The following is a 27,108-nucleotide window of genomic DNA, read 5'->3' on the forward strand; positions in this document are numbered from 1 at the left end:
TTAATCACATATAAGTTGCATTTGTGAATTTAAAAATTTTTCTCTTTCAAATTTGACTCCTAATTATTATTTTTCAAAAAAAAAAATTTTTGCATTACAAATTAGCAGAAAAATTATTTTTTCGAATGAACAGAATGACGTTTCTAACATTTTGATCGTGTATAAAAATTATCTGGATTTTGATCATTTTTATTCAAGGATAAACTGACAATTGATATATTTAAAAAAATCACATTATTGGAAATTTGTTAATTTAATATAATAGAAGATGTTTAAGTTTGAAATCAGCAATGATAACATTTTTCAGTTGAAAACAATTAATTTCAATGACATTTAAAATTAGATATACAATATTCTAGGTTCCTAAACAAAAATTTGCAAAACAACAATAAATTGTAAAAAAAAAACATTAAAAAAATTGGTAAAAACATATTTTTAAAAAAAATCCAAAAATAAAATGTATTTTAAAAAAATATTGTTTTAAGTAACTTTTCAAATGAAGAGCAATTTTATAGGTATATGTCCAAAAATTCGAAAAAAAATTCCTTAAAATTGCAAAATAACCCGTTTTTTAGTGTTAAATTGCAAAAATATGTTGAAACGGTAAAAAATAATAACAAAATAACAAAAGATTTTGATTTATTTGAAAATAAGTGTAAATAAATTTTCCAGTGATGGGGTCGATGTCGCTTTTGGGAATTTTGATAACTTAATAATATAATAGAAGATATTTGATTCAAGGCCTTCAATTAAGTAAATTTTTAAACATAAATTAAAACCTAAATTTTCCCGGAAGAAAACATTTTTTAACATATTCTACAACTATTTCCCATCAGTAGCTTTTCATTTAAGTTAAAAAAAAAATTGAAATAATGACAAAAAAAAACAAAAATTTTTTTAACTTTACTTTAATGAATTTGTAAAAATTATAGGAGGAAAATTACATAACATGCGTTTTGGACGATGACACAACAACACCAACACCTGAGCCACCTCCGGCAGTAACACCTGATGAAATTCCTGCTGAAACTCAAGTTAATGGAAAATCGGAAGTGAGAAAAAGTAGTCCACAGCCAACAACAAATTCACCACAGCAGCCACCGGCAACACAAACTTTGCATGTAGCTGGAAAAGTGAAACAGGAACGTGAAGATACACCACCACCTGAGGAAAGTCTCGATCCAAATAAAACAGGACCACGATATTGTCGATCCTGTGACATTAGCTTCACCTATCTAAGCACTTTTATCGCTCATAAAAAATTCTATTGCTCTAGCCACACCGGCGAGGCTAGTAACAATAACAATAATAACAATAATAATTCCAGCAGCCATACCACTACGCCACCAACCGGCAGGGCAGAGGCTCCTGTACTATAAATTTATAGCCAAAAGTCTTTTCTTCTATATAGTGAAAAAAAAAATTTTCTCTGAAGTAGTATTAAACTAATTTATTTTTCTTAATTCTTTTTTCTAGATTATATTTTCTCCTCTTTTTTGACAGGAAAAATTCTTGTCTGAATAATCTTACCGACATAGCAATTAAGGATATTTTTTTTTTTGCAATTATCGCATATGGTACTTATAAAAAAAAATCAATTTCGTTTTTCTATTAATTTATTTCTTGGAGAGAAAATTTTTCAAGTTCAGAGATTCTCTTTTTCACTATATATATACAAATTAAAGTCTCCCGTTTCATTATTAATGTGAATTTATTTATCAAAAAAGATATAAAAATAGAAAGAAAAAACGCGAGACTTTAGTTTGAAGATTCATAAATAGGACTGTTAATTGTTGCCAGTTTATACATAGATATCGACTATCGGCTTATAGTTAATTACACAGTGTGATTTTCGTTGATCCAGGGAATTGTTCTTAAATTTAAGTCCAAAAAATACCAACCTGTAAATATACGCAATATATAACATAAGTTTCGAAAGTCAGGGCTTTTTGGTCAACGTGGACTTCCTTTTTTTTTTTTTTTCTCGAAAGATGTTGTAAGTCAAAGAGAGAGAATCATTTTGAAAATGTTTTTCGCCTTTATGTATATGTACATATTATTAATATAAAACATCGTACTGAGATGATTATCATCAATGATCTCGTGTTTTTGCGATTTAAAACAAAAAAGAATGAAAGAATAAAAAAATTGTCGAAGAAAATTCGAAAGCAAATAATAGTCTCGAATTTCTCGGAATTATTGACCCAAGTGAGGGTGTGCAATCTCATGACTTTAATAATCTCGTAGAATAGTTTGACATACCTAAGGAAACAAAAAAAAAAATAAAAAAAAATGAATGAATGTAAAATGTTGTACAGTAGAGGAATTAGGAATTAATTAGCGAACATCCTGAATGATACCAATCTCAGCTTGTGAATCTGTTAAGTTACATTGCAATATAACATTTAATATATTATTGTAATAACGACTAGTTACATGCCCGCAACCATAAAAAAAAAGTGCGCTCGCTTTACATTTTTCAAATGAGCGTTCTTTTATTTCTGTAATTTTATTAAATTATAGAAAAAAAAATTATTCTTGCGTTTCAAAATATTTAAAAGTTTAAAAATTGTTACAGATTTTTAAAATCTAGTTGAGAGGTACAATATGCCAAAAGTTTTTTTTTTTTTTTGGACAAAAATTAATTGTTACTAAAATCGTTTTTTTTAATCTATGTGAATTAAAAAAAGTAAATTTAAAAAATTATAAAAACATTTACAAAATGTTTTATTTAGTTTTGGCAGTAAGTGTCGCCGATAAAATACCTAAAAATTATTTTTTTAAATTATTAGTCAGATATTTAGTAATAAATTTTATGAATTAAATTCATTAATAGAAGAGAGTTAATTATTGATCTGATTTTTTCGAATTCTCGGAACAATTTATATTCTAGGAAGCTTCGAATAGATTTTATTCTTTTTTTTGAATAGTTTTTGATATTTTGTATATAGAAAATTTTTATTACAATTTTCTTATTCGAATGAAAGGAAGAGAGCGTTTTTTTTTAATTTCGGCGAGCGCACGAATGTATAAATTAGAATTAAGGCCAGTGTTACATGTATACGCAGTGTACTCATATCATACGATGGAATCATTAAAAATATATATATATTAAAAAAAAAAGAAAAAAAACTGTATACTGTTCTACGCGAGAAGATTTTACGGTAATGTTTTGCGGCCTTTTTATAGAATATTTTTTTTCTCTCTCTCTCTCTCTCTCTCCTAAGTGCAAAAAAAAAATGAGTTTATTGGTTTTACGACGAGAGCCAGTATCGATACATAAATTTGTGATACCAACTTACTCACTTTATGAATTCAATAATGAAAAAAAGGTACTAACATCTTACCGTAAATTACATTTCTACTTTTATTGTTATCGTCTCGTTTAAAGAAAAAGAAAAACGCGAATTCTTCCCCAAATTCCATTTTGGGAGAAATGGAAATTTTTTTTTTGTCGCGTCATTTAGAAAAAAAAACAAAACATTTTGATATTATGTCTCAGGAAATTAATTTATTTTCTTGTGAATTTATTGAAAATTTTTTAGACTATAAAAATAGAAATATTTAATAATCAAAATTTACAAACGGGTAATTCCTGTTTCTCTCAAGACTTGTGCGACTGTTATTTCTTTCTTCGAAAAAAAAAAAAACTCAATGATTAGGCTTACTTTTGTTTTTATTTTGATAGATGAATTTTTACACACAAGATATATCTATATAAATATGTAATAAATATATACAAATAAAATTCTGCGACATTTAAAAAACAATTGTTTTATTTATTTAGAATTTTTACTAATTAATCTTTAATGTAAAACTAATTTTTTTTTTTTTGAGTTTTCTTTTTAAAGGTTCACGTGATTCATTATTTACCCCCCTAATTTAAGAATAATTAAGCCTTTTTCAATTTTTAAACATAAAAATAATTTATTTTATTGCTATTTTAAAGATATAATCTATAATTAATTACTCTGTAATATTTTATAAATATAATTTCAAACCTTAACTGGTTAAATCGACTAAGAAAGTTTTACTCTCTTTTTCTTTTCAATTATTTACAAATATCGAAAAAATTTTAAACATATAAAGTAAACATTTAACATAAGAAAAAAGTTTCCATTAATCAGAATCACTTTTACTGGAATCTAAAACATAATCACCATCATCATCATCATCATCGTCGTCATCGTCATCTTCATCATCAAGTGCATATTTGACGCGTGCCTTAAATCTTGCATATTTTGTGCCAAAATAATCTTCATCGTGTTTATCGAGACCATAAGCAAAATCTTCGTCATCACTTGACAAATCTGATTCTTCATCTTCAATTTTAAGTCTATCGACTGCACATTTCATATCATCTTCGGCAATTGAATTTTCTGAATGATCTGAATCTGGATAATCATTTCTCCAATGTCCCTCATCATTAGAATCTTCAGAATCATTATCAGATTCGTATACACCATTTTCTCTGTATGCATCAAACACTAATTGATCATTGAATTTCTCTATGTAATCAATAGAATTTTCGTCTACCTCATCAACTGTATAATATAAATCGTACACATAGTTATCCTGCAAGAAAAAAAATTTATTAAAACATTATATCAAAATTTTAAAATACTTTTTCTAAATAAAAATATGAAGCTAAAGTACGCAACGTTTATGATAAACGATTTTTAAACAAATAATTTTTTAAAATGAAAGAGCGACTCCACGTCTAGTGATCGCACCGATTTTTCAGGGTATTTTGATAAATTTTTATAATATTGATAATTTGTGTTCCTTTAAGGGTCAAAAAAAATTTTTTAAAAATTCAAAATATTTTTCAAAATAAGTATTGCACATTTAAATTTTTTGTAATTTTTTTTTTTTGATTTATTATAACTTCCGTAATTTTTAACCAATCGGGATGAATTTTTTTTAAAAGACTCGTATTTAGATGCTCTTTCATGAAAAAAATTATGAAAAAAAAAATTCAAAAATTTTAATTGTTATTAAAAAAAAAATTAATTGTTCAAATAATTCTAAAAGTATATCTTCGATTTTTTTCAAAAAATTCATGAACATTCTCTACAATGTCCTAAAAAATTTAAGACCTTGAAAAAGATGGTATGTCTTAGAGTTTCCGAGAAAAAAATTATTTAGTTTTTGAAGCGCATGAAGTCATTGTAAACTATATGAGGCATTTCATATGAGAATACGGGGTCATGTCTCGGATTTTTCTTAAAATTTGGTACATTATAGTGATAGTGGTGCTAAATAAGTGTACAAATTTTGAATTTGAAACTTTTAATATTTTTGGAGATATTTACAATAACAAATTTGAGCAATATTTTTTTGCTTTACATATAACTTTTTTCCTATTTAAAATAGAGAAAAATGTTGTAAATGTTTTTTACGCGGAAGATCTTAAACTTTTAGAAAAAAATTATTTTTTTAAAAATATATTAATTTTTAAACAATTTGTTTAAAAAATAAAATTTGTTTCTAACTTTTAAACATGTTCTCTCTCATTTAGAAGCGCGAAAAAAATCATGAATATTGTTTAAGTCATAATAAATCGATTGTTAAATTTTTGAGATAGCTTTATTTTTTGTTTTCGAGATATTAATTAATTAACTAACTAACAAAAGTTAATAAAAAATATAAAATTTTACGAACAAATAAAATTAGAGTAATTTTAAAAAACACCATTAGAATGCTCATCAAAATCCGCATCCAACGAGCCCTATATGAACTATTTTGGATAAACGGATGTTAAATTAATAATTAATAATAAAAATTATTTAAATGGTATTTTTCAGTCTTTTTCTAAATTACATTTTATAATTTAATTTTTGATTTTTGGTAATACTTAATATTCTTTTTTTGACACAGAATTAGATGATGTTCCAAATAAAAAAAGAATTGACGATTTATCTTTATTTCTTCAAATGTTATTAATTATTTAAATAATTTTTATTATTAATTATTAATTTAACACCCGTTTATCCAAAATAGTTCATATAGGGCTCGTTGAATGCGGATTTTGATAAGCATTCTAATAGTGTTTTTAAAATTACTCTAATTTTATTTGTTCGTAAAATATTTCATTTTTTATTAACTTTTCTTAGTTTTTTAACAAATTGTTTAAAAATTAATATTTTTGTAAAAAATTAATTTTTTTCTAAAAGTTTAAGGTTTTTTGCGTAAAAAACATTTACAACATTTTTCTCTATTTTTAGTACGAAAAAAGTTATAAGTAAATTAAAAAAATATTGCCGAAATTTGTTATTGTAAATATTTCGAAAAATATTAAAAATTTCAAATTCAAAATTTGTACACTTATTTAGCACCACTGTCACTACAACTTTCCGAATTTTGAGAAAAATCCGAGACATGACCCCGTATTCTCATATGAAATGCCTCATATAGTTTACAATGACTTCATGCGCTACAAAAACAAAATAATTTTTTTCTGGGAAATACTTTTCGAATTATTTAAACAATTAAAATTGTTTTTTTTAATAAAAATTAAAATTTTTGAATTTTTTTTTTCAAAATTTTTTTTATGAAAGACCATCTAAATACGAGTATTTTAAAAATAATTCATCCCGATTGGTTAAAAATTACGAAAGTTATAATAAATCAAAAAAAAAAAAATTACAAAAAATTTAAATGTGCTATATTTTGAAAAATATTTTGAATTTTTTAAAAATACTTAGGATTTCTTTTTTTGACCCTTAAAGGAACACAAATTATCAATATTATAAAAATTTATCAAAATAGCCTGAAAAATCGATGCGATCACTTAACGTGGAGTCGCTCGAAAAATTCTATAATTTTTTGCCTAACAAATATTTTATTATTATTTGCTGATAAGTGAAAACTACAAAAAATATTTTTTAGGCAAAAAATTATAAAATTTTTCATTTTAAAAAATTATTTCTTTAAAAATTCTTTATCATAAACGTTGCCTACTTCAGCTTCGTATAAAAATCAAGTAGAATGGAAAAAAAAAAATTTACTTTGTTGTCAGGATTTTCCACTTTCTCTTTACATGAATTTGTATCCTCAACATCAATAACAGTAATCTCTTCAACGTCACTGTCTTCAGTTTTAGAATTATTCAATGATCGAAAACGATTAATAACTTTAAATCTATTTTCTGCAGACGATTCTCTTGTTTCTTTGCGAATTTTATCGGCGACATTGACAACGTGTTGCTTGTAATTTGTTTTTAATTCTTCTTTTGTTAATTTTTTCGTAATGTGGTCCAGCACATTTTGATCCTAAATATTTGAAAACATTATTTCAAATATAAGAAAAATTTTAATTTTCTAAATTCTTACAAAATAATTTATTTGATATTTTACAAAATATTTCTTAAATTAATATTTAATATTTCGGTTAAACTTTTAGATTAATTTAGTGGGTAAACAATCTAAAAAGAAGTTATTTAATTTAATATTTGTTCAATTTTTACTGTTTTATTTTACATTGACATCATAATTTTTAATAATTTATATAGATTGAAAAAAATATTTCGTTCATGAATATTTCAAAATATTTACAAGGAAATTCCATAATTTTAATGACAAAAGAGTAGAAAAGATGATAAATCAATTAAAATAGGTGAAAAAGATAAGAAAAACGTAAAATATTTACCGGATCTTTGACAGTTCCTACAAATTTAACAACTGTTGAAATAGAAGCGGTTTCTTCGTTTGTCGCATCAGAACTGATTTTTCGCTTTTTACATGCAACTAAAAGAGCGTCTATCGGCTCATCTTCATTTCTACGTTTAACACGAAATACTGCTGCCATTTTTTAAAATTATAAATAATATATATTCTAATAATTAAACACTTATTCACAATAATAATTCACACAGTGCACAAGCAATTTTCAATTTTTTAGGTTAGATTTTTAGCGTATAGTAGAGAAGTTGTCAGCAATTGTGTTTCGATATCTCGATATCGAACAAAAAAAAAACAGTTTAACCACAAAATAATTAAAAAATTCTGTCATTAATGTCATTAATTCTTTTTATTTTAATTGTTTATTAATTTTATTTAAAAATTATTAATATCACTAAATATATCTTAATTTTTTTTTTTTTTGAAAATAAATTCAAAATGACATCTTGAAATCGTTTCTAATCGAACTATCGAGATTCTGCGCACTATAGCCTTCAGTGATGATCACAGTGTAATCAGCTGTTTGATTAAATGTTTTTAATTTATTTTCATCTATAGACTTTTTTTTATTAAAAAATTATAAACGATTCTTTACAATTATTCTTTAATTGTATTATAAGATGAAGTTCCACTTGACAAAATAGCCATGGCCAATTCTATTTTTGATGCACTAACAGGTAAGAAAGTTTGATAAAATTTTAAAAAAAAATTGAGGTTATACACTAGAATTAATTATTATTTTATTTGGAATTTAAAAAAAAAAAATAATTTAATTACAATTTTGTATTATTTCAAAGGTGTTTGCCTGGATAATTCCACAGTACAATCTTTATTAGAATCTCAAACTCTTATTACTCAAGTTGAACAATCAGGTATTAGAATATTTATATGTATATATTAAATATTCGTCGATTTGAATTTTAGAGAAAATTCTTTAATAAATAATTTATTTTCCTTAGTAATCGATCAAGATGAAGAGGATATATTTCAGTGTGGCAAGTGTAAATGTCAATTTACATCATTGCAATTGTTTATATTACATAAACAGGAACATTTCAAAGTACAAGAGCAATCGGTAGATATTAGTCAATATTTAGTAACAAACACTTCACAAATTGTATCAACGGAAGAACCATGTTCCGATGGAACGCAATATCAGGAGTCATTTGATCAAACAGATCAACTTGATGAACCAATTATTCTTGAGGGCAACGACATGTTGTTCAGGTATTTATACAATTAATTTCATCTTTTACTATGATATCAATTACGCTAATTTTGTAAAACAATAAATTTTTAATATATTGTTACGATATCTCGACATAAAGTCCAAAGTCAATGAAATCAAAAAATATATTAAAAAAAAATAGTTACACTTATGACTTTTTTAGGCCTCGGAATAGGGGTAAACGGTACAGTGATTGCCAGTATAAGCAAAAAGGGGATATATTTATACAAATTACAAATGTTTAATTATCAAAATGAGAAATGAAACCATTTGTAAAGGAATTAAAATATTCCATTAATCTGAAAATAATAATGAATTGTTTATTTAATATTAGTATAAATTTTAAAAAAATACAAAAATCTTCACATGACAGAAAAAATAGTGATTGTCATTATTTTTACAGTGATTGACCATCAATTTTACAATGATTGCCCACTAGACATAAAATATTAATGTAAATTATAAATTTTGCATAATTTATTAAAGAATAAATATAATTTGAAATTAATAAAGAAGAAGTAATTTTTAAAATAATTTTCTTTTATTAACAATAATAAGATTCATTAAATATGACTTTTAAGTGTAAATAATACTATTAACCTAAAAAATTGGGAAAATTGTCGAATCTGACTCAATTGTAAAAATAAAAATTATTTTTGGCTATTTTGATTTGATATAATGATTACATGATTTTGAAGTTTTTCATTGCTTAAAGAAGCATATACGAAACACCTTTTTTTACCTTCGGCATTTTTTCGATAGCCTAAAATCATACTTCATATTAAAAAATTGTTAATAAAATATTACAAATCATTCTAATACATGCTGCGGCTCTAATTACATCTTTATTTTAAAAAATTAATTCACCAAATATGAAAAAACGTCCAAAAATTAAAAATACTTATCTCAAAAAAGTCTTGAAAATAAACGGTTAATCACTGAAAAATGACATAATAACCAAAAATTAAACATTGCCCGGGGAGGGCAATGACTGTTATTTGTTATTAATTGCAAGATAGTAGTTGTTCTCTATAATTTTCTGTAAATCGAGTCAAATTACGTTAAAACAAATTTTTTTACTTATTATTAAACTTATTTTCATGCATATAATTAAAAAATAATAATGATATGTATAATTTTTTCGTTAAAAAGTCAAAGAAAGTATCACCACTAACCTTGCAAATTTACAACTAAATTGACAAAATTTCAAAGAGCTAAGGACACTGTTCTCGAAAAGCGCTATTATTTTCATAATAGTGAGTCGAAGAATAAAAATCTTTTTACACTATTAGCAGAATATTCTGTAGAATTTATATAAATAAATAAAACAAAATATTATATGTAAATTTCGTTATTATTTCTGTTTGTAATGTAATGGTGGCAATCACTGTGAGGGGGGCAACAACTGTACCGCTTACCCCTATACGACTTTTTCTGACTTTTTTTTTGAAAATACAACTTTTTTACAAAATTTTAAAACAAAATACGTCTTTTTGTAGTATAGAATAAGTAGTATATAAGTAGTATAGTTCAATTATTTAACAAATTTTTTAACTAAAAATCTTCTCTAAATTAATTATTTTCAATAATTTTAATGAAATTTTTCACAAATTCAATTAGGGTCAGTTGGGGTAAATCGAAACAGTAGTTATTTCAATTAAATAAAATTTTTTTAAAATAAATGGGCGAAATCACGTGAGATTTCCGTCGACCCTTTAAATTCGGCCAAATAAATTTTTTTCTTGTTCTGTAGTTAAAAAAAAAGAGATACGTATTTTTTTATTTTTTGGATATAATATTTTTTTAATTTTTTTTTTTTTTTTTAAACATACTTGGAAATACTAAGAAGATTTTGCAAAAAAATTTTGAGTGGGCCGATAAGTTTTATAGGTTTAAATAAACATTAAAACACCACGCGCGCAGCATTTTTCGCAGTTTTGAAAATTAAAAAAAATTGTAAAATTGTTAAAAATTATTTTTTTTTCTTTTTTCATAGTGAAATATGATTTCAGGTTCCAAAAAAATGAAGAAAATAATTTTTAACAATTTTACATTTTTTTTTAATTTTCAAAACTGCGAAAAATGCTGCGCGCACGGTGTTTTAATGTTTATTTAAACCTATAAAACTTATCGGCCCACTCTAAATTTTTTTGCAAAATCTTCTTAGTATTTTCAGGTATGTTTAAAAAAAAAAATTAAAAAAATATATCCAAATTAAAAAAAACCTTAATTTGTTTATAAAAAATTGATATTTTTTTAATTAAAAGTAAAAAAAAATTTTTTTTTGTTAACATTATTGAAGAGTAAAAGAAAAACTGAAACTTTTCTTTTCTTATCAAAAATTGAAAAAATCCATTTTTTCGAGTTATCAGCCATTGAAAATAGGTCTATATTGAAGAAACTGAAATTTTGAAAATTCATAACTCGAAAATTTTTCAAAAATAAATAAAAAATGTATCTCTTTTTTTTCACTACAGAACAAGAAAAAAATATATTTGGCCGAATTTAATGGGTCGACGGAAATCTCACGTGATTTCGCCCATTTATTTTAAAAATTTTTTATTTAACTGAAACAACTACTGTTTCGATTTACCCCAACTGACCCTACCTATATATTTTTTTAAATTTAATAATTTCAATTAAAACTCTTCCGAAATTTAATTATTTTTAATGATTTTTATAATATTCTTTGAAAATTCAATTATCTGAAAGCATTTTTCAATTAAAAAATTAAAAAATTCAATTTTTGACTTTAATTTTTAATAAATTCTTCAACAACAGAATTTTTAGGGTGGCCGCAAGTCAGGGAAAACTGGAAATCGGGGAAAAGTTAGGAAGAAGTCAGGAAATTTTGATTAAAAGAAACCACAAATTAAAAAACTTTGATACTTTGTCCATTCAGTTTTTTTTATTTTGACGTTTTTGTAATATAGCTCATTATAATGGTGCCGTCAGATTTTTCATTTTTCAAAGTATTTACTTTTTTTATAATAAAAATTTTAATTATAATAAAATTTTTGTTATTAAACAATTTTTAATTATCTTATCTTTTCCTTTATGAATAAAATTGTTACTTTGTTAAAATTGTTAAAATTGTTAGCAATGCAGAATATTAAATAATTCAAAAGTTTTTTAGTCAGGGAGAATAAAAAATTAGTCAGGGAAAAGTCAGGAAATTTTGAAAATAAAATTTTGCGGCCACCCTGAGAAATCATCAAAAAATTTCAATTCAAAATCACTTGAATTCAATTATTTTTAAAAATTTCAACTGTAACTTTACCAAAATTTAATGATTTTCAGTGATTTTTTTATAATATTCTTCAAAAATACAATTATTTGAAAGAATTTTTCAATTAAAATGTTTTGAAATTCAATTTTTTTTTTGTAATTTCTACTAAATTTTTCATCAGAAAAAATTTCAATTAAAAATCACTTGAAGTTCAATTAATTTCAAAAATTTGAATTGTAAATCTTTGAAAATTAAAAAATTACTTTTAAAAAATGTTATCTAAAATTATTTGATAAATTATTTTCAATTCTGTAAAATTTAATTATTGTCTAAAATTTAACAAAATCTTTTGAAATTTAATTATTTCTAAAAAATTTCAACTAGGTATAATTCTTCTAAAGTTAAATTTTTTAAAATAATTTTAATATTTCTTTAAAAATTCAATAACATATTTAAAAAAGTTTCAAATAAAAACTTTAAAATTGAATTGTTGTCAGAATTTTTTTTTTTTAGAAATTTGTCCTACTTTATTAAAATTTTAAAAATATATGTCTACGATTCTAAATTATTTGAAATATATTTTCTTAAGGCCATGTGGGCAAAGGACATTTCAAATCAATCGAATTAATTTTTAAAAAATCCCTCCGACATATTGGATCCGCCATTTTGAATTTTCAAAAATGGATTTCAGATTCGTAATCAGCAACCGAGAAAACCCCCGAGTACGAAATATCGTTTCAATTTTTACCTAAATGTTCGGTATTGAATTTTTTTCCCGCAAAATAATTAGATTTTGGACAATTATTTATTTATAATTGTTTATAATTTTGCGTAAATATTATTACTTTTATTTTCGTTTCATTCAATAATATGTTCCCTATCACTTAAAAAAAAAATTATGAATATTGCTTAAAAAACTTAGAATACAGTAAGAAAATTTGTAAATACCGTTTAAATAACTAAAACTGTTTTTAAAAATATATCAGAACTTTTATAAAAATATTAAACTAAAATTATTCAAAAATAAATATTTTTTAAAATAGGGTAAGTGTACTAATTACGGCGAGTGCACCAATTACGGCGCGTTCATAAAAAATAACTATTATTACTATTATATTTAATATAACTGTTACCAAATGATTAAAAAAAATTATTTCAATCTTTTTTTGATACAAATACTTATAAAGATGCACATTTAAACAATTATTAATTTAATTATTTGAGATCAAATTTTTTTCCGCGCCGCAATTGAAACATTTTTAAGATTTCCATTGGCTTCAATTTCGGCGGGCAAAGTATCTTCAAAATACACGTAATTTTGGTCACCGAAATTGATACACCGAAACTGATACAAACTCGCCGCAATAGAAAATTACGGTATTAGTTTTAATTTCTCATATTTGTTTAAATAATCGATTTTTATAGAGTTAAAATTTTTTTTTAATATCTTAATAACATAAGCTTTAAGTTTAATAAGTCTTAAATTGAGTTTATACAATAGAAATGTCGAATTTTCTATTTCAAAGGTGTTTTGACTCGAATCTCGCCGCAATTAGTGCATTTACCCTATTTTGATTTTTGAAATGTCAATAATTTTGTAATAATTTATAGTAAAATTTCACTAATCAATCGATAAATTTTTTAATATTCTATTAACATAATTTATAATAATTTTATTTTGTTATCCTTAAAAAATAAATAACTTTGGATAAAATGTCAATGGAATATTCGCCAATAGGTTAAAAAAATGAAATTTAAACCTTACAAAATATATAAAATTTAATGTAAAAAATATAATGAAAATAAGTTTCAAAAAATGTTTGAAAATTTTTAATGTAAACGATTCTTTGATTTAAAATAAAAATACTGTTTTTTCTCCTGGAAAATCTGGAAAAGTTAAAAAAATTTTATGATAGTAAAAGCCTGGCAACCCTGTATGAAATTTAATTATTTTTTTTTTTTTTTTTTGAATAAATTAATTGTGCTCATTTTATTTTTACAGCATGGATCAAGAGGGCTCGAGTTATTTACCATCTGATTCTGGATTTAATGTTCCAATTATTTTAAACACTGAGAGTATAGATTCATTTGGAAATCCATCAGTTAATTCAGATACTGAGTCTATAAGTGTGAAAGTGCATAATATACAGTCATTGGAAGATAAAAATTGTCAAAATGAAGATTTTACAACTTCAAATATTTATCATAATTTTACAGATGAAATACACATTATTAATCCAAATGATAAGGAGAAAAAACATTCATCTGAGCAAGAAAATCAACCAACACAAAATCTAAAGGTTGAATGATAATCAATTATTCGATTATTTTTTCCTTTGTATAATATTTTATTTAATCTTTTAATTTTCTTTTTTCAGTACAAATGCGATTTTTGTGAAAAGCAATTTTCCAAAAAATTTTATTGGCAACAACATGAGCGTTCACACACCGGTGAAAAACCATATCAATGTGTTGTTTGTGGTCGTTCCTTTGCACAGAAATCTAATGTTAAGAAACACATGTCTTCGCACAAAGTGTGGCCTGGCACGGCTATACATTCCCTTCCACCTGAAGTAATAAATAATTTTACCTTCATATTGTCCAATTTAATTGGACAATTATTTAGCAAATAATTTTATATTATTTTTTTTTATTTCAGGCTCCAACCGATGGCAGTATTGACAAGACTTATCATTGTCAATTTTGTAAGGAGATATTCGATTCGTACAAAGCATTAAAGGCGCATTTAATAGTTTCACATTTGACATTGAAAGTATACAAATGTGTACAGCTTGGATGTAGTTTAATGTTTCAAGAATTAGATGATTTTTTAGAACACACACGCAGCCATAAACGTTCAGAATATCGATGTCATGTGTGCGGTAAAGTTTTTAATACACTATCTGATTTGGGTAGTCATCAATATAGTCACACCGTCCGTAAACAAAAAACAACAGAGAAATATTATTGTTGTTCAATTTGTAAATCATCATTTTCCAATTTGGAATCATTAAATCATCATATGGAAACAACAACGCACGATTATGCATGTCCACATTGTGGAAAGAGTTTTTATGTTGAGAGATTTTTGAGACGTCATTTAAAAACACATGCCGCGCAATCACGTTTCATTTGTGAAGACTGTGGAAAGGCTTTTAAGACTGAACAGTATTTGACGAATCATAAACTTATTCACAATGATGAAACACCTTATATTTGTTCGGTAAGTATTTTTAAATAAGTTCATTTTTTTTTAAATTGCTATCGTAGTGAATTTAATTGCTGCATTAAAATTTTTTTTAAGTAATTATTTCTATAATTTGGAAAAAGAAGCAAACATTTTAATGTAAATTTTTTTATAATTTATTATTATTTATTGTTTTACTGTAAAAATATTTTCGTCAAAATTTTGGTTTTACGTATATTGTTTGTCAATTATATTGTTAGTTTTTTATTTTTACTTTTCATTTTTAATTTTTTTTTAAATATCTTTGTTTGTAATTATTTTGTTTATATTATTAAACTCCCCGAAGAGGAAATTATTTTAATTTCGAAAAGTTGGAGAAAATTTATTAAATTCCATAAAATAATTGAAACAAATTTAAAAAATTCATTTTTTTTTTCTAGTATTGTCCATCGAAATTTAAAAGGAAAGATCGACTCCGTCGTCATATGTTAATACATGATTTAACAAAAAGATTAAAGTGTCCCTATCGAAATTACGTTGGCTGCATGAGGGAATTTTCTCGTCCTGATAAATTAAAAAGGCATGTACTTACGCACAGCGATATTAAAACATTTAGATGTAATCTTTGTGACAAAAATTTTCATAGGCCACAAGCACACAAACATCATGAACTTTATAAACATTGTTTAAAATGTGAAGTCTGCTCATTGGTAAGTGTAATATAAAATTTAAAAAAAAATATATATATAATAATTTTGATAAAATAAAAATTATTATATTTTAATTTTCAATTAATTGCAGGAATTCAGAACGCCTGAACAACTTTTGAATCACAGTTGTGAGCCAATAATTGAAGAAAATTCAAAAATTGCAACTAAAGGAATTAAAAATACAAAAACACGAAAAACAATATCTAAAAGAAAATCAAATTCTAAAATTGCACACAATAAAACTAAAAATCAAAAGCTAGACGAATTGGAAGAGATCGAGGATTGTGATGATAATATAATGAATAATTTCGTGGAAATTAATGGTGATGGTGAAATATTAATAGACGAATCTTCGTGTAATTCATTTGAAAAAGAAATGGAATTAACACCCGAAGATTCAGATTCCGAATTTATAGCTTATTTAAAAATGTCCGTGAGAGAGGAACTTGATACAAATAATTCTCACGATGAAAGCAAATAGGAGACTTTTTCTTGAAATTTAAGTATATATATATATATATATATATTATATATATTTTTTTTAATCATTTAATTTAATTAATTTGTAAAGAGTAGAATTTTAATTAATTTTCTAAAGAATAGAATTCAATTAATTTGTAAAGTGTAGAGATTTTCATAAATCTTTGTTAGTGTGTGCAATGGGATCATTCGCTAATTATATAAGTGCAAATTTATGCATTTTATAATAGCATACGGTACATGTAGTTTACATATCTGTGATAATTGTATTATAAAATATTACAAATGTAAGTAACTTATAATATTATTTCAGGCTTTTTTACTCAAAAAAAAAAAAGAATTATCTCTAAAATTTTAGTGAATTTCGCGCTTTATATTTAAGGATACAACAGCATAATTCTTATATAATTCTATAGATTTATTTCAAAGTTTTATGTGTACTTTAAATTAAACTTCATTGCATCACTTTCAATTTATATAATGTTGGTGCAGAATGGAAGTTTAAGCAAGATGTACATTCTATTAAGTCAATAAATATCTAAGTCTACTTGTCACTTTTCGCTTGGTTTCATTACAAATTATTATTTTTATCAATAATAACAGGCCTCGGATAATACGACTTTTTCAGAATTTTTTCTACTTTAATAAGATACGACTTTTTTGAATTTTTTTAAAAAAATTTTTACACAATTTTTAAACGAAATACGTCTTTTTTAGTATACAATTAAGATTTTCTTTATTTTAATTATTTAAAAAAAATTTTAACTAAAATTCTTCTTTAAATTACCAAAAAATACAATTCAAAATCACATGATATTCAAAAAAAAAAAGATTATTCTGAAATTATTTAATAAATTATTTTCAATTCTATGAAAATTAATTATTTAAAATTGAAAACATTGTTTTTTAAAATTAATACATATTTCTAAAAATTTCAAATGTAACTTCAAAATTCAATTATTTAAAATATTTTATTATTTTTCAATCAAAACTTCTCTAAAATTCAATTATTGTCAAAAATTCTTATAAAAAAAGTCGTTAGGAATTCAAATTTACAAAATTTTCAATTAAAAATCTCCTGAAATTTGATTAATTCTCAAAATTTTTAATGCTTTTTACAATATTCTTTAAAAATTCAATTATCTGAAAGTAATTTTTAATTAAAATTTTTTAATTACTTATAAATTACTATTTAATTACTAATAAATTCATCAGCAAATGAGATTACCAAAAATTTCAATTAAAAATTACTTTAAGTTCAATTATTTTCAAAAATCTGAATTATAAATCTTCGAAAACTCAATTATTTTCAAAAAAAAAAAAAATTTATCTATTATTTGATAAATTATTTTTAATTTTGTAAAATTTAATTATTATTTTTAATTATTTTAATATTCTTTCTAAACCTCAATAATTTAAAAAAGTTTCAAATAAAAACTTTAAAATTGAATTGTAAGAAATTTAAAAAAATACAGCAGTTTAAATTTTGAAAAAGATTTATTTAAAATTTTAAATCTTATGCAATTCAAGTAATTAAAAAAAATTAATTTAAAAATCTGTAAAACTTATTTAGTGCCGGAAATTTTTGTTTACCATTAAAACTAAAAACTATGCCAAAATTTTAAATTCAAATAAATTGCTTAAATCAAACTTCAAAAAATTTAAAAAATGGAATTAAAATAAAAAAAATCTACTTTTTTGCAGCCTAAAAGTCGATCCGAGGCCTGTAATAATCATAACAACAATTTATTAACGACAGTTTTTATTATAGGCATAAATTCTATGAATTAAAGATTTCAAAAATCTGATAAAGATTTTCTTTTTAAAAAAAAATCAAATTTCAGAATTTCAATCTATTAACAGACTGTCGATGGTGATAATTATCGTAAAGATTTTAAATTCTTTGAGTTAATTAAAAAAAGAAAATCTTCGGTACAATTTTTTTCTTAATATCACAAACCATTTTGACTTTTCACACACACTGTTTATATTTATAATCAAATACTTATTTTATTAACTTATTGACAACCAATATATAATTTTAATCATGTAAATGAATTGTGTTTATTGATATTTTGGATAAAATCCTTGCACAGTCATTTAGCTTCGAATATTATATATACATATACATATTGGTGGAATCGCAATATTTAAATTAGCATCGTATCATTTTAAGATAATTGCTTTTTATTTATGACTTGTTAAATTAAAATACAAATAATTCTAAAAATAGACCTGAGCTTTTTTTTATATAAAATTATTCATAATAATTAGAGTACATATTGACGTAAAAAAAAAAACGGCTGAATTATTTTTTATAGTAATATTCTTGAGAATAAGTGTGATATACGTAAAGTTATGAAAAATAATTGAAATTAATTTTCTATTTTTATAAATTAAGGAGAAAAATAATTTAAATATAGTTGAAAAGAAGTAATTTGAAAAAATAGAGAAATAATGAAAAATTGACACGGAAGGAAAAATTTCAATTCAATATTCCTTGTTTTATACAACGAAAATTGAAAACTATATTACAATACTTAATTGAGATTTCATTTTATTTAAATTCTATTTTTTATACGTTCGTTCTTTATATATAAATACAAACTCGTCTCGTGTTAAATTATTCTTGTCTTTTTTTTTTCTTGCATTAAATCTGAATTTTCTAAATTAGTTAAAATTTCTCAATTTAAATAATAACTTAGCGCGTTCATCTATCTCAAATTTACTAACTTTACAGCCATACTTGTCATTATCGATAAATTAGTTCAACGTTTGAACTGGACATTACACAAACACTATTAAATTTTCATTTACGCTTATCTAAAATAAATGATAATAGAAGTAAATGATAAGAATAAAAACTTCAATATTAAAGAATGTTTTTCCCCGTACAAATTTATAAGACTAAAAAGTTTCTGTATTTTTATTCCTTGGTAACAAGATTTTGGATATTAATTGCTATTTTTTAAAATCGATTATAAACCAATGTGTTTCATTAGAATTCTAAATGTTTCTTTTATTATTAGATTCTCACTTTATAAAGTGACACATTTTTTTTTAAATTCGTTTGGCAATATTTTCAATTTCAAACTAATTTATACATGTCACTGACTTCGAACGATTTTCTTGATTTGAAACAAATCTTACATTTTATAATATTGGCACTAGTAAATTCCTCTGAAAACAAAGGAGAGAAGTCCTTTATTTGTTTCCCCCTTAAAGACAATAGTAGTTTTTGTATTTTAAAACTCCTTTAAATTAATTAAACGTAAAAACATGTTTGTAGAAAAAAAATTTAATTTTACAAGTTTGGAATTTTTTTCACGGTCACACAGGTACTTCTTATCTTTAATATGATAATATTAAATATTTTATAATATTGAACCATTTTTCTTAATGAAAAACATTCAACTATCGTGCGAAGTCAGGATATTTTTTTTTTTTTTATTAAATTGAAATCAATAGAAAATTTTTTATTTTATTAGCTCTTAAACGACTAGAAAGCCTGGTAGTTTTTTTTTTTTTTGCTCTTCTTTGTAAGCGATAATCTTTATTTACACGAGTCTTTAATTCTCTTTTTTCCCTTCGAGATCCAAAGATCGGTCATCACTTTCCAGCTCTCCTAAAATTAATTATAAATTATTATTATTAAAATTATTACTCTTTCGAAAGCGAAAGTATATTGCAAAAACAAAAATTCATAAGAATTATAATTTTTATTTTTAATTGTGTCATTTCATATTAAATTAAAGTGAATATAAATCCATGTGTGCGTTAATTATAATGGAACATGAAAAAAAAAAAAGTTAATTGATTAATCAAGGACGTACCACGGCAGAGATTAGCGTCTGCGAGGTTTTTGTCCTGATCAGGAGTGTTTAGTTTATCCGTCTAGAACGATAAATATTAGATATTATCATTTATTCATTTATTATTATTATTATTATTATTATTATTACTATTAATATTATTATTATCATTATTAATATTATTATTATTATTATTATTATTTTATAGGGAAATTAAAATTTATATTTAAAATTTTAAAAAAACAATTAGTCACAATATAAAGAAAATTAAAATATTACCGCAAAATATTTTTGCCACAAAACGCATCCATATACACAAAGTACTGAGACTAGAGATTGACATAATAGCCATAGAAGAATATTTAAAGCTTGAGTACGTTCAAAAAGTGCTGCACCATGTCGAATGCAAAGTAATGCCTCCGTAACCATAATAGCTCCATAAACCCAACATTGAGTTCCAACACGATGACAAGCCGGATCTGTCACGTACGTATAATATTGACTGGAATAATAAAATTATCATTTTTAATCGTCTATTTTTTTACAATTGAGATTTCGGATCTAAAAAAGGACCTAGGTTCAAATTTGAATCACAATTTTTGGTCCATTGAGTTAAACAATTTTGAAATTATTCAATATATCAAATTTTAACGGTTGAACTAGTTTTTGACTATTTAATAATTTTTATTTTTCGAAAATTCATTTAAAAAATTCTGAAGAATCATTAAAAAAACTAAGTACAAAAAAAGTTTAATGATTTTTTTTTTTAATATTTGAAGGAAAAAATGAAAATGAAAAAATAGTTTCATGAATAATTATTATTAATTTAACTATTTTTTTTTTTATTTATAAATAATTTCTATGACTCGTTAAACGAAAAATAAAAAAAGAAATACTTACTTTACTGAAGGAGCGACAATAACGCCAATCAAGACCAATCTTGTAACGACAAATGGATGCGATGGTGGAAATTCGTACACATGTTTCAAAAAAAAGGTATTGAGTTCTGAAACTTGCCAAAATATAACAAGTTGAACAAGTGCAACAAACCTCATATGCGTACACGTTGGATCTAACCATCTCACTGATGTCCAACTTACAGGTGTAAATTGAAGAACAGCCCTTTTTAATTTCCCCGTTGTACTTTCAATATCACGAATACTGACCCATTTATATTCTCTCATTTCAAGAATACGACAAATTTTTAAACCAACCCAAATACCTAAACCATTACATATTAAAACATCAAGAATAAAAGCGTCCCACCAGCATTCCAAAAAATTTGGCAACAAATGAGCAAACGCAATCTCAGTGACCTCCCACATCACACTTATTGCCCACAATATACCAAAATGTCGTATAAGAATTGCTTTAAATGCCCAGCCAAGAAAATGTGCCACTGCAAATACATCCAAATGATTGTAAATTTTTTCCAATGTTATATCGGAACAATTAACACCATATTCCTTATCCATATCAATATGAAATGACGAGAGGCCTGGCTCAATCCATACAAATATATTTCGCACTGTCTCATAACTTTGGAATAACATGAATAATAGGGCCATTAAATAAAGTACACTGCATCCAAATACAATTCGCCAAACAACTGGATGCGGTCGTGTAAACGGTCCATTTGGAAATGTTAGAACTGAGATTATTAGAAAAAAGAAGATGACACATAATAATCCAGCCCATAAGTTGTCCTCTACATTGGTAGTATCTCTATATTACAAAGCAAAAAAAATTTCCAATCAGAAAAATAAATGTTCATTTTATTTTTTATACATATGGGAGGTTCCTCGCGATGCATGAATAAACTCTAAAAAAAATTTTTTTTTAGAATTATGATTTAATAGAATCTTATTCTGTAGAATATTAATTTTGCAGAATATTTATATTTGTTTGAAATATTAATGTTTTAGAAAATGGTCGAAAATCAATTTGACAAAATTTTTATTTAAACGAAAATTAATTTGAAAGAAATTTGAAGTTTCCGCCGAATTATTTTTGACAAATTGATATTCGACCTTTTTAATTTTCGGGAATATTTATATTCGAGCAAGTGAATATTCTGCAAAATAAATATTATTTCTAATCCTCTTTCTGCAAAATTACGATTCTTTTAAATTACAATTCTGCCAAATTAATATTCAACAAGAAAATTGAATTCAATAATTCGATCAAATTAAATTTCTGTAAAATTAATTTTTGTCTAAATAAAAAATTCTGTCAAATTTTGATATTCGACCATTTGCATTTTCTAAAACATTAATATTCGAACAAATAATTATTTTGCAAAATTAATATTCTACAGAATAAAATTTTATCAAATCATAATTCTACAAAATTTGATATAGAGCTTGATTCCTCAATTGCCCCAAGTAGAAATTAAAAATTCTTTGATTGGCTTAATGATACTTTAGTAAATTGTTGTCGAAAATCCATTTTTTCATATATGGTTTTTTAGAATAATTTTTCTTTTTTATGAAAAAAAAAAATATTAAAAAAAAAAAATTCTAATCCTCTTTTTCTTAAAATTAAACAATACTGAAGTCCACAACGTTTATCATCAACGATTAGAAAACAAATTATTTTTTAAAACGGAAAATTATAAAAAATTTTCTATCTATAAAAAAATCTTTTTTATAATTTTTTCATCGATAAATATTGAAAGAAATATCTTTGTGACAAAAATTTATAAAAATTTTCATTTAAGGAAATATTTCTTTAAAAATCGTTGAACATAAACGTTTGTGAACTTTAGCATCGTAAAATTAAACCTTATTTTTCAGTTTTAACCAATTTGGGTATTTTAAAAAAAAATTTCTTTATTTTCATTGAAAAGCAGAGAATTTTTCTCATGAAATGTACAAATATGAACAATCGGTTTTCGAAAAAAAGTAAAAACAAAAATAGATGGGGTATATTTTTTTTCTAAAAAATATATTTTTAATTTTCATTTTTCTAAAATTTATTTTTCTAACAAAGTTCAAATTCTAATTTTTTTCTCAAAAAGTTCAATTTCTAAACATTTTTTTTTAAATTTGAATTCCTACCAATGAATTTAAATTTCTAAGGAAGTTCACTTTGAAATTATTTGAAATCGTTTTTTGTCAAATCGAAATAAAAAAGTGACATGAGGCTGAAGTCCGCAACATTTTCAAAAACGAAAAATTAAAATAGAATTATTTTTTCAAGTCAAATTTATCTTTAATTTTGATTTGCACAAACTTTCAAGAAATTAATAGTTTTATATATGTATAAAAACCAGCTACTCCCGAATAACTTTAATTTTAAACCAAAGTAATTAATATTGTCTAATTATTTTTTTGTTTTCGTTTTAAAAACGTTGCTGATTTCAGCATGATAAAAGTGACAACTTACAAAAAAAAAACAATTTTTGAACCCTGATTTTTACATTTTCTCGAAAATCGATTGTTGTCCTACTTTTATATTTACATAATTTATTGAAAAAAAACCTTATTTTTCGAAAGAAAATGGAAATAAATAAAAAAATAAATAAATAAAATAAATAAATAAATTAGAAATAAATAAATTAAATCCCAAATGAATCAAAATTGAAAAATAAGAGTTAATTTTGAGAAAAAGGGGGTTAAAAATTTTATTTTGAAAAAACTTTAGTTTAATGTTGAAAAGTTCATTACAAAAGCCTTCAAAAATTCTATTTGAAAATTAAAATTGAAAACTAATGTTCTTTACAAAAGTATCAAAAGCAAAATTAGAATTTAATGTCTTATGTTCATTTTATCTAATTTTAATTTTAATCTTTTTATAATTATTTTTATGTTAATTATTTGTATTTTGTTATATTTGAATTATTTAAATTTACTCCTTATTTGATAAATTAAATAATTTATTGTAATATCGGGCCTCGGATCGAAATTAAATTTAAAAAAAGTTGCTCTAGTCGCATTACATTATAAACAAAAGTCGACATTTTTAATTGTTTATAAATTTAATTATAGTTAGAAACAAACTTTATTATTACTTTTATTCATTCATTTTTAACTATTGCTAGAAAATACTAAATAAATTTTATAATTCTCAAGTAAGAATAATTTTTCGGTAAAATTTCCAGCCTAAATTAATTAAAACAAATATTTTTAAAAAATGTATTTTCTTTTTGCTTTAAAGTTTTTCAAGTTTAATTTATGAAAATGATTTTTTAAAATTAAAAATTTTTTAAAGATAAACTGAAATTTATGATAAAATCAAAAATTTTGTACAATTTTACAAAAAGTGTTGAAATAAATAGATTTTTGACATTTTTTGTTGGATAAATTGTGGATGGGATCAGAATTTTTTGCCTTTAGAATCTTAATAATTGAAATTTTTGAAAATAAATTAAAAATATTAATTTGCGAAAAGAATCAATGAAACATGTGAATTCGATATTTAAGAAATCTCTCACAAGTGTAAGATAATTGTTGTTTTTTTTTGTACATATTTGTTCATTGTTGCTAAAATTAGTACAATACCATTAAAAATTTATAAACTCACTTTATCTGAAATTCCATTTGTTCGACAATTTAAATATACGAATGACTAGGTTATCAAATTTCGATATTTTTTCCTTTAATTGTCAATTTACATATTTCCCGTACAATTTTAATTCTCATATTGCATAATTTCTATAATTCCAAATTTTCAAATCGTGTATTTTTAATATTTTATAATTCCCTTGTAACATAATATTTATTTCACTTTCACTGGTAAATAGAAAAATAAATTAACATTATACTAAACTTTGATAAAGACTTTTTAATATTCATTTTAAATTGTCTTACGTTTAAAAAGTACTAAACAATATAAACTATACTATTTTTTTTCGCGAAGGATATTTAAAATATTCTTTAAACGATAAAAAAATTTATTATTAATCTTATCATAAACATAATTATTCAAACTTAACGTATAAAATTATTACAGCTACTTTAACAGTAACAAAGTACAGAATTTTTACTATATTTGTTTCTGTAAATATATTTTATTACGTCAGCATGCCATTTATTATCGTTTTTAATAACAGGTTTCTCGTTCACTGTCTGAATGTCCGATATTTTAAACATTAAATACTCTATTCTGATTAATCGACATTTGAGAGAAAAATGACATTTTTTTTTTTTTATGAAATTAAATAATATATGAGCCGAAAGTCCTGAACGTTCATATGAACGAAATATTTTTTTCAATCTAAAAATTATTAAAAATTATGATGACCATGTAAAATAAAACAGTAAATTAAACAATTATTAAATTAATAACTTCTTTTTAGATATTTTAAACAATATTTTGTAATAAAATTTGTACTTAAAGAAGTAGCAAAACATATTTCGTTCAAAACTTTTGGCTCATAATAATATTTCATATGTGATAATTTAATGAAATGACAAAATTCGATAATTTAATGAATTATAATTTGAAATGCATAAAAAATTATATGTTTGGAGTGAAAATTAAAAATGTTTACTACTTTGCATTTAGTACAAAAAAAAATCGGAGCAATTATTTCAGTAAAATGAATGAAAAAAATTGATGTTAAAAATAAAAAGAAACGACACAGTAAATATTAGAAAGATCAAGGTTCATTTCATGAATATTTTGCTTCCTCATAGGGGTCAGATTAAAAAGATTCCAATCAAGAGTCATTCCCATTAAAAATAAATTTTTTTAAAAATTAAATATAGCCATCGATTTTATAAATACTTTATACAGGTCAATCGATTTAGTTTAATAACATTTTTTTAAAAGAATTAATTATTAAAAAAAAATTGAATCGTGACAAATATATTTTCTATGAATTAATATAAAAATATGTTACACATTTGAAATTTAGAATTTTATGAATTATATTGAATGAGAATTATAATAACATCTAAATACACAAATTGACAATTAAAAAAAATAAACATTTTTAATTTAATTTTCAATTAAATCAGATTTCATATATAAATATATGTAGAAAATTTATAAATTTTTACGGCTCATTGTAATCTAAATTTTCATTACTTTTTTTTTATCTATGTCACAAAGTGATTGCAAAACATTGTATAAGGAACAAAAGCATATCTATTACAATGTGTATGCTGATCACACCATTTGAAATTCTTTTTACTAAAAATATACTTGAACTCATTGTTTTAAGAGTACAAAGACAATTGCAAGTAACTCAATGTTAAGGCTGATTACATCATTTTTTTTCTCTTACCTGACAAAAGCGAAATAAATAACAGCTCCAATTGACAGAAGAAGTAAAGTGATAGTATGTGGTTTATAAAAGAATTCAATAGAAATGTCGTCTACTGGTTTTTCATTAATATTGAAAAAACTATCAGTACCGGAACGTAATTTAGATTCCTGTTCATACATGGATCCAACATCTTCTTGTTTTTCCTTCCTATTTTTAAGATTACTACTAGTCAGACTTTTATCACTTGTCATTTTGGTAAATTATTAAATTAATTCAGAATCTTAACACAGTCATTTCCTTTAAGACTTAATTCTGATTTATCGTAATTTAATTAAACATGAGACATATTATTTAAAATCAACAACCGATAATCTCAACGTGAGAGCGCAAGTGAGCAAATGAAGTTTGGTTAGCTTTACAGGTTAGGTTATAATAAACATAACGATAGCAGATACTCTGAAGTTAGTAACGAAACAATTTATTTTATTACTTTCGAATTTTTATATATTTTTTTTTTTCTTTTAATTTAATTGCTAATAAAATTTATTCCTAATTTGTATTTAAAA

The 27,108-nt window shown here is 23.4% G+C and overlaps 4 protein-coding genes across 6 annotated transcripts in view; 2 read left to right on the forward strand and 2 right to left on the reverse strand.

Moving 5' to 3' along the window:
• LOC127283647 (zinc finger protein ush) overlaps positions 1-3,008 on the forward strand; it is a 95,418-nt gene extending 92,410 nt beyond the window's left edge. For both annotated transcript variants that reach the window (XM_051308654.1, XM_051308653.1), the window contains exon 8: positions 933-3,008. In XM_051308654.1, the coding sequence (XP_051164611.1) occupies positions 933-1,379 (447 nt within the window). In that variant the 3' untranslated portion in view covers positions 1,380-3,008. The remainder of the gene's footprint in view (positions 1-932) is intronic.
• An 891-nt stretch (positions 3,009-3,899) lies between these two features.
• Positions 3,900-7,902, reverse strand: LOC127283676 (probable RNA polymerase II nuclear localization protein SLC7A6OS). Its single transcript, XM_051308694.1, has 3 exons — positions 7,651-7,902; positions 7,011-7,274; positions 3,900-4,575 (listed from the first exon to the last, which is right to left on the reverse strand). The coding sequence occupies exons 1-3, from the start codon at positions 7,807-7,809 to the stop codon at positions 4,120-4,122; spliced, it is 879 nt and encodes a 292-aa protein (XP_051164651.1). The 5' UTR covers positions 7,810-7,902; the 3' UTR covers positions 3,900-4,119.
• Positions 7,903-8,173: 271 nt separating this feature from the next.
• Positions 8,174-16,856, forward strand: LOC127283651 (zinc finger protein 341-like). The gene is made up of 8 exons (XM_051308657.1): positions 8,174-8,359; positions 8,480-8,554; positions 8,642-8,909; positions 14,142-14,439; positions 14,518-14,712; positions 14,799-15,362; positions 15,767-16,036; positions 16,128-16,856. The coding sequence occupies exons 1-8, from the start codon at positions 8,329-8,331 to the stop codon at positions 16,515-16,517; spliced, it is 2,091 nt and encodes a 696-aa protein (XP_051164614.1). The 5' UTR covers positions 8,174-8,328; the 3' UTR covers positions 16,518-16,856.
• Positions 16,857-18,261: 1,405 nt separating this feature from the next.
• Positions 18,262-26,952, reverse strand: LOC127283656 (phosphatidylserine synthase). Of its 2 annotated transcripts, XM_051308662.1 has the most exons (5): positions 26,561-26,952; positions 21,229-22,053; positions 20,608-20,830; positions 20,350-20,410; positions 18,262-20,141 (listed from the first exon to the last, which is right to left on the reverse strand). In XM_051308662.1, the coding sequence occupies exons 1-5, from the start codon at positions 26,791-26,793 to the stop codon at positions 20,086-20,088; spliced, it is 1,398 nt and encodes a 465-aa protein (XP_051164619.1). In that variant the 5' UTR covers positions 26,794-26,952; the 3' UTR covers positions 18,262-20,085. The 2 variants fall into 2 exon arrangements, with proteins under 2 accessions (XP_051164619.1, XP_051164620.1); XM_051308663.1 differs by lacking the exon at positions 20,350-20,410.
• Positions 26,953-27,108: the final 156 nt, after the last annotated feature.

This window comes from Leptopilina boulardi, unplaced genomic scaffold (genome assembly GCF_019393585.1).
Source record: "Leptopilina boulardi isolate dan_hultmark-lab unplaced genomic scaffold, ZJU_Lbou_2.1 LbouV2_310, whole genome shotgun sequence".
Lineage (NCBI taxonomy): Eukaryota > Metazoa > Arthropoda > Insecta > Hymenoptera > Figitidae > Leptopilina > Leptopilina boulardi.

Bases quoted from the DNA above. Each gene is read 5' to 3' on its own strand.
- LOC127283676 (XM_051308694.1), bottom strand. From the start codon at position 7,809: ATGGCAGCAGTATTTCGTGTTAAACGTAGAAATGAAGATGAGCCGATA. The intron at 7,275-7,650 runs GTAAATATTTTA...TCAAATATTTAG, and splicing joins TAGGAACTGTCAAAGATCCG to GATCAAAATGTGCTGGACCA. The intron at 4,576-7,010 runs GTAAATTTTTTT...TTTTTCTTGCAG, and splicing joins TGGAAAATCCTGACAACAAA to GATAACTATGTGTACGATTT.
- LOC127283651 (XM_051308657.1), top strand. From the start codon at position 8,329: ATGGCCAATTCTATTTTTGATGCACTAACAG. The intron at 8,360-8,479 runs GTAAGAAAGTTT...ATTATTTCAAAG, and splicing joins TATTTTTGATGCACTAACAG to GTGTTTGCCTGGATAATTCC. The intron at 14,440-14,517 runs GTTGAATGATAA...TTCTTTTTTCAG, and splicing joins AACCAACACAAAATCTAAAG to TACAAATGCGATTTTTGTGA.
- LOC127283656 (XM_051308662.1), bottom strand. From the start codon at position 26,793: ATGACAAGTGATAAAAGTCTGACTAGTAGTAATCTTAAAAATAGGAAG. The intron at 22,054-26,560 runs GTAAGAGAAAAA...TTTGTAATATAG, and splicing joins ATTTATTTCGCTTTTGTCAG to AGATACTACCAATGTAGAGG. The intron at 20,831-21,228 runs GTAAGTATTTCT...TTATTATTCCAG, and splicing joins ATTGTCGCTCCTTCAGTAAA to TCAATATTATACGTACGTGA.